Source organism: Vespa mandarinia, chromosome 5 (assembly GCF_050613455.1).
Source record: "Vespa mandarinia isolate Hongniang chromosome 5, ASM5061345v1, whole genome shotgun sequence".
NCBI classification, from domain to species: Eukaryota; Metazoa; Arthropoda; class Insecta; order Hymenoptera; family Vespidae; genus Vespa; species Vespa mandarinia.
Window position 1 is genome coordinate 2088094 of NC_140814.1, and position 11907 is coordinate 2100000.

At 31.8% G+C, this 11907-nt stretch overlaps 1 protein-coding gene across 5 annotated transcripts in view; it reads left to right on the forward strand.

Moving 5' to 3' along the window:
* alpha-Catr (alpha-catenin related) overlaps nucleotides 1-11907 on the forward strand; it is a 71280-nt gene that overhangs the window by 56598 nt on the left and 2775 nt on the right. For 3 of the 5 annotated variants that reach the window (XM_035867123.2, XM_035867121.2, XM_035867122.2), the window contains 7 exons: nucleotides 992-1255; nucleotides 1792-2043; nucleotides 2680-2839; nucleotides 2959-3077; nucleotides 3495-3824; nucleotides 8177-8383; nucleotides 9093-9836. In XM_035867123.2, coding sequence (XP_035723016.1) covers nucleotides 992-1255; nucleotides 1792-2043; nucleotides 2680-2839; nucleotides 2959-3077; nucleotides 3495-3824; nucleotides 8177-8383; nucleotides 9093-9581 — 1821 coding nt within the window. In that variant the 3' untranslated portion in view covers nucleotides 9582-9836. Of the gene's footprint in view, nucleotides 1-991; nucleotides 1256-1791; nucleotides 2044-2679; nucleotides 2840-2958; nucleotides 3078-3494; nucleotides 3825-8176; nucleotides 8384-9092; nucleotides 9837-11213 lie in introns of those variants that run through there. The other 2 variants (XR_014982173.1, XM_035867125.2) reach the window with 2 other exon arrangements.

Below are 11907 nucleotides of genomic sequence, written 5' to 3' on the forward strand. Positions count from 1 at the left end.
TATATATATCTCTCTCTTCAATACGATTTCGTGCCAAACAACAAGAAAAGGGCAATGGGTATGATTATGGCAAGGTTAAAAGCACCCAACCAACGCGTTTTCTATCCTTTAGTTTCTTCTACTAAAACATCATGTTTCATTTCCTCTATATTCAAATATCGTACCCTTGTATTTATTATAGGAAACAAGTAGTGACTCGGCCGACGGCCAACTTTCTTTAAGCTGTTAAACAATTCACTAGCTATTTTAGGATCGTTGTTCGACACATAGTCGGGTTCTTTATATATATGTAAATGCACGAACTATAGTTATGCAGCACATTTTAAGTCTTAAACTTTCGATAAGTTCTCTCTCCCTCTCTCTCTCTCTCTCTCTCTCTCTCTCTCTCTCTATCTATCTATCTATCTTTATTGTCGATGTTATACATCCACATAACTATAAATGTTCTCGATTTTTTATCTATCTGTTCATTTTTTATCTATCTATCTGTTTTATCCATCCATCTATCCATCTATCTATCTATCTATCTATCTATCTATCTATCTATCTATCTATCTATCTGTCTATGTATTTATCCATTTATCTATCTTTCTTTCTCATTTTCCTGCATTACGTTTGAGCCAAACATTAAGATATTTTGATTTTATTATTGAAAATATATAAATGAAGTATCTACACAAATATTTAAATATCTGCATACATATCTGTGTGTGTGTGTAAAGTTAAATATAAATTAGATATAAGATATATATATATATATATATATATATATATATATATATATTAAATTAAAACATTTCGATTTAATTAGAGATGATGATCAGATTTATTTATTAAAATTTGTTCATCGATCATAAAATTGATTTATCCACATTAATTTTTCGATTATCTAAAAAAACAGATATCTTTGGATACATATATATATATATATATATATATATATATATATATATATATATATATATATTGATCGTTATATCGTGACTCGCAGAATCCACAGCAAGAGGATTGGGACAGTAGTACCGTGTGCTCAGCATTGAAACATTTCGAGAGGCTCGTAGAAACGACGAGGATGACTCTATTGGGACAAGGCTGTCGCGAAACACTGACATCAGCCCTCGATACCGTCGTCGAGAGGACCCAGGACTTTACCGACAGCGCTTACACGAGTCACGAGCACCGAGAGAATATCCTTCTTCTTTGCGATCGAGCGAAACTCGAGCTGAATACTCTATTGCGGATCGGTAATAGTATGGTAAGGCTCTTTTTCTGTCTCTTTTTAAAATCGAATTTGTCGTATGTGCGCAACGTAATTGAACGGAACAAAACGGAATGGAACGGAACGGTTTCATTTAAAATTGTTTTTTATCAATTTCAACGATCGAAATTGAATCGAAGAAGGATAAAGAGTACTATGATATTTTTTGAATATCTTCCATGTCTTTCTACTGCAGGATTTACAAATCTTTGTTTTTTCCTTGGCTAATTACTTTTTCTTTTTTATCATTTTTCTTCTTCCTTTTTCACTTCTTTTAAAGAGAAAAACGAGTGTTCTGACTTTAAGTGATAATTACTTTTTCAATTAATTTTACTCGCTGTATCTGTACGCGCGATAAAAAGAGACGAAAAAACGGATTGACAATTTCTCCATTTCTCTCTCTTTCTCTCTCTCTCTCTTTCTCTTTCCCTCTCTCTCTCTCTCTCTCTTTTTCTCTCTTCTTGCTTCATTAATTTCTTTTCTTTTCTTTTCTTTCCTTTTCTTTTTTTTTTTCTTTCTCTTTCTATCATAAGAACTTCGAAGGAGGCGGATGTTCACCAAGCTCGGAGATGGAACAAGCAGTATTGGGAGTTCTTCGTGCTACTCGTGACCTTCGTCAGCAGCTTACGACAACGACGATGGAACAAGCTGGTGACCTTGGACAGGTGACCAAAGCCGGTCAGGATTTAGTCTCGACAATTAGAAATCTCGCTTTGGCTAACGAAATCGACCGACTTCAAGAGAGCAGCGACAGGTTTCACGAGTACATCGAACATATTCTCGAAGTACGTGTAGAGCTTCTAACATCTTCTTAAAATCGATTTGAAACGCCTTTATCCTCAAAGCGTGACTTGACCCTTACGAGCTGGCACAAGTGTTTGTTCGTGTCTAACCTTTCGACGTGACGATCTGGATAAAACTTGGCAGGATTTTAAAAGAACGTTTTTCTTTTCTTAAATTGATATGTATCACTTGAATCGCGAATATATTTTTAAAGTAAACGCGAATATTATTATTATTATTATTATTATTATTATTATTATTATTATTATTATTTTTTTTTTTTTTTTTTGTATAGATATCAATATTGTGTCAAAGAAAAAAATATAAAATATTTTCTTTTCTCTTCTGCATCATCTCAATAACATTAAAGAGATATAACATAAATATGATTTAAATTATTCTTTAAAATCGCAGCTAATCGCATAATAAACTTTGAATTTTCCATCTTATGTCGCTAATAATGAACCACGTCATTGAATAATAGAATTGAAACAAAATGAAAGTTAAATATCTATTTATAATTCTTTATTTATTTATTTTTTTTTTCTTTTCTTTTTTCTTTGAACCAATTTCAATGGCATCTAAACTATCTGTGTTCGATTCGATAAACATTTAATAACGTTTAATTAAAAATGTAGGTATGCAAACTCTTGAGACACGTTGCACTTTCGGAGTCTCTTCAAGTATCGGCAAAGTTCACCGAAATCAACCTAAGAATTTACGGGCCTCAAGTGGTGACAGCTGCGCACACGTTAGCTAGGCATCCTACTAGTAAAATTGCTAAAGAAAATTTAGAAGGTATCGATCTTCCGTCATTTCTTCATTATGACATATATGACATGAATATATACTTACATACATACATATATACATATATGAAAGGTCGTTTAATTAACTATAAGTTAATATGTCCTTAGTTTTCGCTGATATGTGGCAATGGTTAATGACCGACGTGACAACAGTAGCGAAAGATGTTTTGGAATTAAGTCAGAACAGACCGGAAAAGCAGGTGTATATGTCCCTGCCACGGCCAGGTGTAAGTAACCCTTTTCTTTCTTTTTCTTTGCGATGCTTTTTGTTTGCGATAAATTGTTTGCATCGATAAAAAAAACTTTATGTATATAATATATTTTATAATTTATATTTAAGCAACGACACTTACACCTTTTTAGATATGAATTGAAAACGTTTAGAATTTAGCTTCTTTCCTAAAAAAAAAAAAAAAAAAAAAAACAATAACAGTAATAAAAATATCTAAGTACGCGTGACACATCAAAAAGGGAGGATTAACTTCATTTAGTTCTGCGCGCGTGCGTATGTGTATGACTAAAACAAATAGTTGCAGTAATAAAAAAAAAAAAAAAAAAAAAAAAACAAAAAAAAAAATTGTAGAAGATAAAAAATTCGTCCTTTCAGAGGATTGAATAATAATTGGATTAATTCGAATCGATAGAAACACGGTACGACGAGCAAGCCATTGAAACCAGTAAGACTGGATAGCGAAGAACAAGCAAAGATAGCGAAGGCTGGCCTTGAGATGAAACTGATAACATCGGAGATGGACGCAGAGACGGAGAAATGGCAAGAGAGTGGTAGCGCACTCGAGGAGAACAACGACATAGTGAAACGTGCGAAGAATATGTCGTCAATGGCCTTCTCGATGTATCAATTTACAAGGGGGGAGGGAGCCCTTAAAACGACACAGGATCTTTTCACGCAAGCTGAGTATTTTGCGGAGGAGGCGAATAGATTGTACAAGGTTGTGAGACAATTTAGTTATCAGGTACGTTTGCAGATTCATTATCAGATTCGATCGAAATATACATCGATCTACATATTATATATATATATATATATATATATATATATATATGTATGTATGTATGTATATAAGTAATTACACGTATCTTTTTCCATTACTGACTGACGTTTCAACCTATCTCCCTTGATACGTGCGTGCGTCTTTGCGTGCGTGGGTGCGTGCATGTGTATTAATTATATCGCCACTATGTATATATACAATGTGTATATATATATATCTTTGTATATATATACACGCATATATATTGTATATATAGATGTATACGTTCTTAAATAACATTTTTTCGTCAATTTAAATTTTTGTCAATTAATATTTAAATTAATTCATCAATTTAATTATAATTAAAGTATGCGTGGCTTGTATGCGTGCCCGCGCGCGTTGTATTAACATCCGCCACCGCCCCTTATCTCAGCCCCTAACCCCCCGCCCCCCCCACTTTTAATCTACCCTAAACTTGTTCGATCATTCTTTTTACCATTCTTTATTACGGATTCAGTATTTGACTATGATTCGATATTCTCGCTATACCTATATATATACTATATACCTACATATATTTTTTATCTATTAATTATTATTATGATAATGATGATGATGATGATTATTATTGTTGTTGTTGTTATAATTATTGTTATTATTATTATTGTTATTATTATTATTATTATTATTATTATTATTGTTATTATTGTTATTATTATTATTATTATTATTATTATTATTATTATTATTATTATTATTATTATTATTATTATTCCGGAAAAAATTTCTTTTACTTACACCTTTCGCTGTTGAGTTTCATTTTCTCGTAATCGCAATTACCTCGAAGCCACTTTGAATCACACTCAAAAGTGTACCAGCTTATCCGGTTTTTCATTTCTAATTTGATCTTTCTTTTCCTTTTATTCTGTTTCTTTCTTTCTTTTTTCTATTTTATTTATTTCTTTTTTCGTTCTTTTTTTCTTCCTTTCTTTCATTCTTTCTTTTTCGTCTTCTTTTGCGAACACAAAGAATTTATCATAATATATATATTTATAAAAAAAGTGAAAAAAAAAAAAATAAAAAGAAGTTCAGGTTATAAGGATTCGAAGTGACTTCGATACGAGTTTATTAGCATTAGGTATGTTTGAATTAATACGTTTGCTGCCCTTACAAATTCTCCTAGCTAGGCCAAGTATTAATAGTTCACCCGGTACCATTTTGATCTATCTCTATCTATCTATCTATCTATTTGTCTATCTATCTTTCTATTTTTCTATCTATATATATATTTTTTTTTTCTATTTAATTCTATCTTTCTTCTATCTATCTTCTATCTTTCCTTTATCTTTCTTCTATCGCTCTTCTTAAAAAGATATTTACGAGAACGAACCTTTGTAAAATGTTTTGTATTATAAGACCCTTTTTTTTATAACTCCCCCTTCGTACTTGAATGCCATCCATCCAGGTAAATTTTTCTCTCTATACTTTAGACCCTCGTTGGGGGCTAATAGTTATCAGAATACGTTCGCCTGTGTATAGATCATTTTCATACGCCTACGTGCATAGAACGCTAATAAGTTATTTGCGATTTCATTATTATACCAATGTTGTTGGGTGTTGTTCTATTTACATTAAATTAAAACACACAGTGCATTCATAACAAAAAGAAATGAAAAAGAGAAAAGAAAAAGAAGTGATGACAACAACAACAAAAAAAGAAAAAAAAACACATACACAGGAGCATATGCAAACATAAATTATTCTTTTCATGCAAACGTATGTACATACATATTACCTATGTATTACATCTGTAGGAGTTGTTTGATTTGTTCTTTTCTTCCCCTTTTTTGTTTTCTTTCTCTCTCTTTCTCTCTCTCCTTTTTTCTCTCTCTCTTTTTTCTCTCTCTCTTTTCTCTCTCTCTCTCTCTCTCTCTCTCTGTCTGTCTTTCTTTTTTCTTAATTTTTTCTTCTTCAAAAATTAGCGTTCAAAACTATTCGAAATTAATTTGAATGGTATAGAGAATTCCATCTATCCTACTATATTATATACTTTGTTATTTATTTTCTTTTTGAGTTTACACGAAGACTGACGAACGTTACGTCGAAATGCAACCTCGTCTCAATCTTTTCATAGAAAAAGAAAAAGAAAAAGAAAAAGAAAAAGAAAAAAAAAGATCGAAAAGGAGAAAAAAGAAAGAAAGAAAGAAAGAAAGAAAAAAGAAAATAGATCGTAGGAAAAAAAAAAGGAAAGAAAAGAGGTATAGAAAGAAAAAGAGAAAATAGTAAAGGAAAATGAAAAAAAAAAAAAAAAGAAAAGAAAGAAAAGAAAAAACTTATTTCGTAGAAAAATCGATCACCATGGATTGTATTGCGTTTGACTTTTTTTGTTTTATTTTATTTTTTTTTTTTTTCAATCGATCGCTCGGAAAAGATTAATGACAATTTTTATTTTTATTTTTATTTTTTTTCAATTTTTTTTTTTTTTTTGTGATATTTATCCAATTCTTTATGTATGATGTGCCAACTACGATAGTTATTCTCGAATAAAATTTCTTTCTCATATTACCATGGACAACAAACATGGACACATTACTATGATTATGATTTTTTTTTTTTTTTCCCTTGGTAAATTAACTTTATGTACATACATTTATCTATCACTTTTTGTGTACGATTAGTAAGGTGTGTTTTAGATGCTACGGGAATGCTTCCGTCTCTGGACGACGTCTATGTGCATTGTGGTCCCCCTCCCTCCACTATCTGGGGCATGAGTATTATGTCTCAAAATTTTTGCCAGCTTCCGAAAATTCGATATGTCGCGTGACCCTTCTGGAAATTTTCTCTCTGTTTTTTTTTCTCTTTTTTTTTTTTTTTTTTATTTATCTGTTACTCCAAACGATATGCGGACGAGATCAGACCTTGTCTTTTTTTTTTTTGGTTTTTGTATTTCTTTTTGTTTTTAGATCTCATCTTTAAAAAAAATTGTTGTTTTTTCGTTATACGTAGATGTTTCTCATAAATGCATTTATTATTGTATTAGTACGATTAGAGATTAGAAGAACTGCTCTCGTCTGCATGGTCGCGTTCAAATAAAAAATGATGATTCATAGTAACATAATCAAAACGATAATGTCGAGTAATTGGACAGAAAATAAAAAATAAATAAATAAAATCATTTCATATATAATTTCTCTCTCTTCATATATAATTGTATATATAAACATATATACATATATATATATATATATAATCGTGAAGCTTGCGAAAATAACAAGGTCTGTACTAATTCACTGTCATTCACACATATTCATTCTAATATATTCTTTATTTCTTTCGAACGATTTTTAATAGTTTTACGTTTAAAGTTGTGCATTGTGTTCCATTAGGACCGATAGATTGACACGATCATTTCTTTCACATCTTAGCTGCATATCTATAAATATATATATCTAAACATATCTTTATATATTTATGTTGTATGTATGTTATAGTTAAATCGCGAAGAACAAAAAAAAAGAAAAAGAAATGAAAATGAAAAAATGAAAATAATAAAAGGAAAATAACAATTTTCATAAGTACAAAAGATAAAGCAAATTATTTTTCAATGCAATTGTTGTTTTTCCATTTGAATTATTCAATCTCAATTTTGATATTTATTATGTGCCTATGTACAAACTATAACGTATATACATATATATATATATATACATATTGATATACAATTCGTATCACGAAAATAAATATATTATATCGATAGTCCTTTATTAAAAACGAAATAAGAAAATATAGAATCAAGCGTTGCTTGAAAGATATTCGAGGAGTAAATAGCTCTATATAAATATATAATTTACATTCACGTAAAGCAAACGCTTTGGCAGTTTTCAACGATCGTTAGAAAAAAATTAAACATTAGATACATAATAATAATAAAAAAAAAAAAAAAAAAAAAAAGTAGAAGAAAGAAATTGAAAAAAGAACGATGAATAAATAAATAATAACGGTGATATATTGATTGAGAGAGTTATAAAAAGATCGACGGAGGAAGAAAAGAAGAAAAAGAATCGATAAAAGTTCCAAAATCGTTTCGTTATCGTTCGATACCTATTGTAATATTCAATTAATTTTTTTTTTTTTAATATTTTCATTATCATTTATTAATTTAAATAAATAAATAAAGAGAAATATATATATATATATTTATTAAATCGAAATAAAGATATTTATTATTCCGATATAATTGATCATTCGATCGTTGAAAGTTGAAACCGTCGACTGCATTTGCTTTGCGAGAGTAAATTAGGCATAAATTTTTATACGTCGTTGCATGGGCGCAGGTACCGGGTGGACCGCACAAGAAAGAACTATTAGAAAATCTGGATCGAGTGCCAACATATGTGCAACAATTGCAATTCACCGTGAAGAATCCAACCGTCGGTAAAGCGGCGACATTTACCAAAGTCGACAACGTTATACAGGAGACAAAGAACTTGATGAACGTGATATCGAAGGTGGTCACTACGTGCTTCGTCTGCGCCACAAAGGTGAGACCAATGATGAACGAAAGATCGTTTATCGTCATCTTTCATCTCACTTTCCTATATAATGCAAACTTTTTATCTACGGTAACAATAAGCTGTGCATTCGAATTTTTTTCTCGTTTTTCTTTTTTCTTCGTTTCATATCTTCTCGTATCTTTCATTTCTTTTTTTGTTTTCTTTTTTTTTTTTTTCCGAAGAGTTTCATAGCACAACAGTCATTTTGTTTGTTGTCTTTCGTTATTATTATTTTTTGATTTTTTCGATTTCCTTTTTTGTTTTCTCTTTTTTCTAACTTTTGATTCTTAACGTTATCGCCATTGACGTTTTATTTCAATCAGCTCTCGGTACGCGCATCTTTTTTTTGTTTTTCTTTTTCTTTTTTCTTTTTTCTTTTTGTTAATCATTTTTATCGCACCGCGTCGCCATACAACGTTTTTCAACAACCGTTTTAGTATTTGTTTTTCTCTCCTTCAATTTTTTTTTCCTTTTTTCTTCTTTTGCTTCTCTTTTTTTTTTGTCTTCCTTTTTTATTCTTATCTTTTATATCAAATACTTCGAAATTGAGGGAGGAATTTTTTCAAACTATTCCTAGGAACATTTGAGAGAATCGTTACTTTGAAAAAGAACGATGAAAAAGCAAACGATTGCGTTATATATTATATAAAAATCCTGATATATCTGTAGTTCATGTTAACGTTTATTCGTCGATCAGCATAACGTCAACATGCCGCAGTTCGTGGATCTGAGTCCGACACCGATGCCAGGGGAAAACGAAGAGGATTGTTTATATCCTATCAGTCCGCAATTACTTCCATCCTCGTCGCCATACGTTCAACCACATCCTTTGACCTCGGCACAGTTCCATAATATCCTTCGAACGAGCCTAAATCTTTCAGCATTCAATCCTTATTTCAACGTGGTACCAACAACGTATGGCGGATTTGTCGCTAATGCTACTACTAGTGCTGCTACTACTACTACTACTACTGCTACTACTACGACAATGAGAAATTCAACGACGAACAACAATCCTAACAAAAGTTCGACATCCTTCGTTCATCCCTCGGTCCTTCCTTTCTCAACAAATCAAACGAACGTGCCACAGCCGTCGCCATATTCTCTACAGAATCTTCAGCTATTGCAGCTGCAATTGCATCAGGCACAATTGCAACATCTGAGATACGCCAGTCTGCCCAGATAACGAAAGACACACGCTCCCTCTCGCAAAACAAACGGATCTGAAAGTTTTTTAAACTTTCTGCGCGCGTGAGAGAGGAAGAAAGAAAAAGAGAGAGAGAGAGAAAGAGGAAGAAAATGAAAAAGGTAGAGAAAGAGAGAGAGAGAGAGAGAGAGAGAGAGAAAGAGAGAGAGAGAGAGAGAAAAGAAAAAGAAAGAGAGAGAGAGAGAGAGAAAAGAAAAAGAAAGAGAAAGAGAGCGAGAAAAAAAAGACAGAGAACTGCTCGTAATTTCGTATCATCACAGGTTCGACCGTATGTTTTATTTTTCTTTTTTCGCTTTTCACCTTTTTCAACCCTCCCACTCTAAGCCACCCCCCCCCATCCGGCCAGCCGCCAACAACAATCCTCACATTCATTCTTTCGTATCGCTTCGCTTTTAACATCCTGATTCGACTTTATTTAATTTACGATTAATTTATTATAGCTTCTTCTTCCTCTTTTTTCTTCTTCTTCTTCTTCTTCTTTGATTTCTTTTTTTTCTTTTTACAATTAGACCTCGTTGACCTTGCTCATCCTTAGCTTTTGGCTTGAAATATTGTACATTTTTTTTTTCTTATCTTACCCCGTTTTTAATTAATAATTTATTTCTCAGCTTCCACTAACCAGGATCGAATGAGCTAACTGTGGGAAGTGGGGGATTAAATAAAGGGAGAGGGTGGGGATGGGCCAGGGGAGTTATTTAGGGGAGATTGTAAATTGTTATTGATTGAAATTATTAATCGATTAATATCAGACGTTAATCCAATCAAACATTGCTTGCAGGAATATGCCAAAGTTGCGATCGTTTATAAATATATCTTAATGCTTAACAATATAATCTCATTAACGAGATCGGATATTTCAATTGATCGTAAATACTATCATTTCTTATTGCGATTTCATTATGTTTAACCTTGAAATATGTGATCTCGATTAATCAATTGCATTTTATCCACTACTTCTTTTTTTCTTCTTTTTTTCTTCTTCTTTTCTCTTTGTTTCATTTTCAGAAACAGCAGGAGTATAAGTAAGTGATATTATTTGGGAAGAGAATACAAATTGAATAATTGAATATCTTTATTTGTTATGTAATATCGTTTAAAATTAATGACAATGATCGTTTTCGAACGAGGTCGTTAACGTCGGAATGTAAAATTTTATTAAAAGCAAAGCAAATTATTGATCCTTGATTAGAACTCAAATGAACGTTCATACATACTTTGATAATAAAAGAATTATTATAAGAAATCGTAAAATAATACAACAACGAAAACGTCGAGTGAAATGTTTCGGTTTATAGAAATTCAAAAGGTTTGAACGTCATAAGATTATCAACAATAAGAAAAAAAAATAAATAAATAAATAAAATAACAAAATATTCTTGTCCCCTTCCTATTACCCCACCGTCTCCTCTTCCTTTCCCATCCCTCCCATTCCCATTCACCCCGACGTTATCGACTGAAGTCGGTAAAAAAATAAGGGATAAGGCAAAAAGAAAAAAAAAAGAAGAAAAGAAAAGAAAAAAGATACATTGAATAATAATAATATTGAAAATAATATAAATAATGAATATTTATATATATGTATATATATATATGTATGTATAATTTTTTCAGTACAACCTGGATTTCCGAGGTCTGTCGGCGCGCGGGGCCGGCGGCTCGCCGTACAGGGGCGGAGAGGGTGGAAGCGCCGACGGCGAAGGTGGAGGTGTTGGTGTCGACGGCAGCAAGGCGGGCTCCGCCCCCGGCAGCGATCCGTCCGTCTGACAGTTTGGGATGGCCCGACGGGCCAAGGGGGACGCTCGCCGCACTCGGGTCTCCTTTCTGCTTTTCTAGGAAGAGCCTCGCCTGCCCCACAATGGAACGTACACGTCGACGACGACAACAACAACTACAACAACAAGAACAACAACAACAACAAGAACAACAAGAACAACAACAAGAACAACAACAAGAACAACAACAGCAACAACAAGAACAACTACAAACAAGTTACCTTATTATCAATCATTGTTATCGATCGTTCGATCGATCCGTGTACTTACATTCGTCGAATTATCACGAGCCTGCCTCTCGGTCCGAAATTCCAATCGTTCCTCCATCTTGTCGTTACTATCGTTATATATTTCCTTTCTTAATTTTATTTCTCTCTTTTCATATACAAACATACACGTACATACATATTTATATTACTCTATCACTAACTATTATCAACTATTATTATTGTTATTATTTTTGTTCTTATTATTATTATTATTATTATTATTATTATTATTATTATTATTATTATTATTATTATTATTATTAT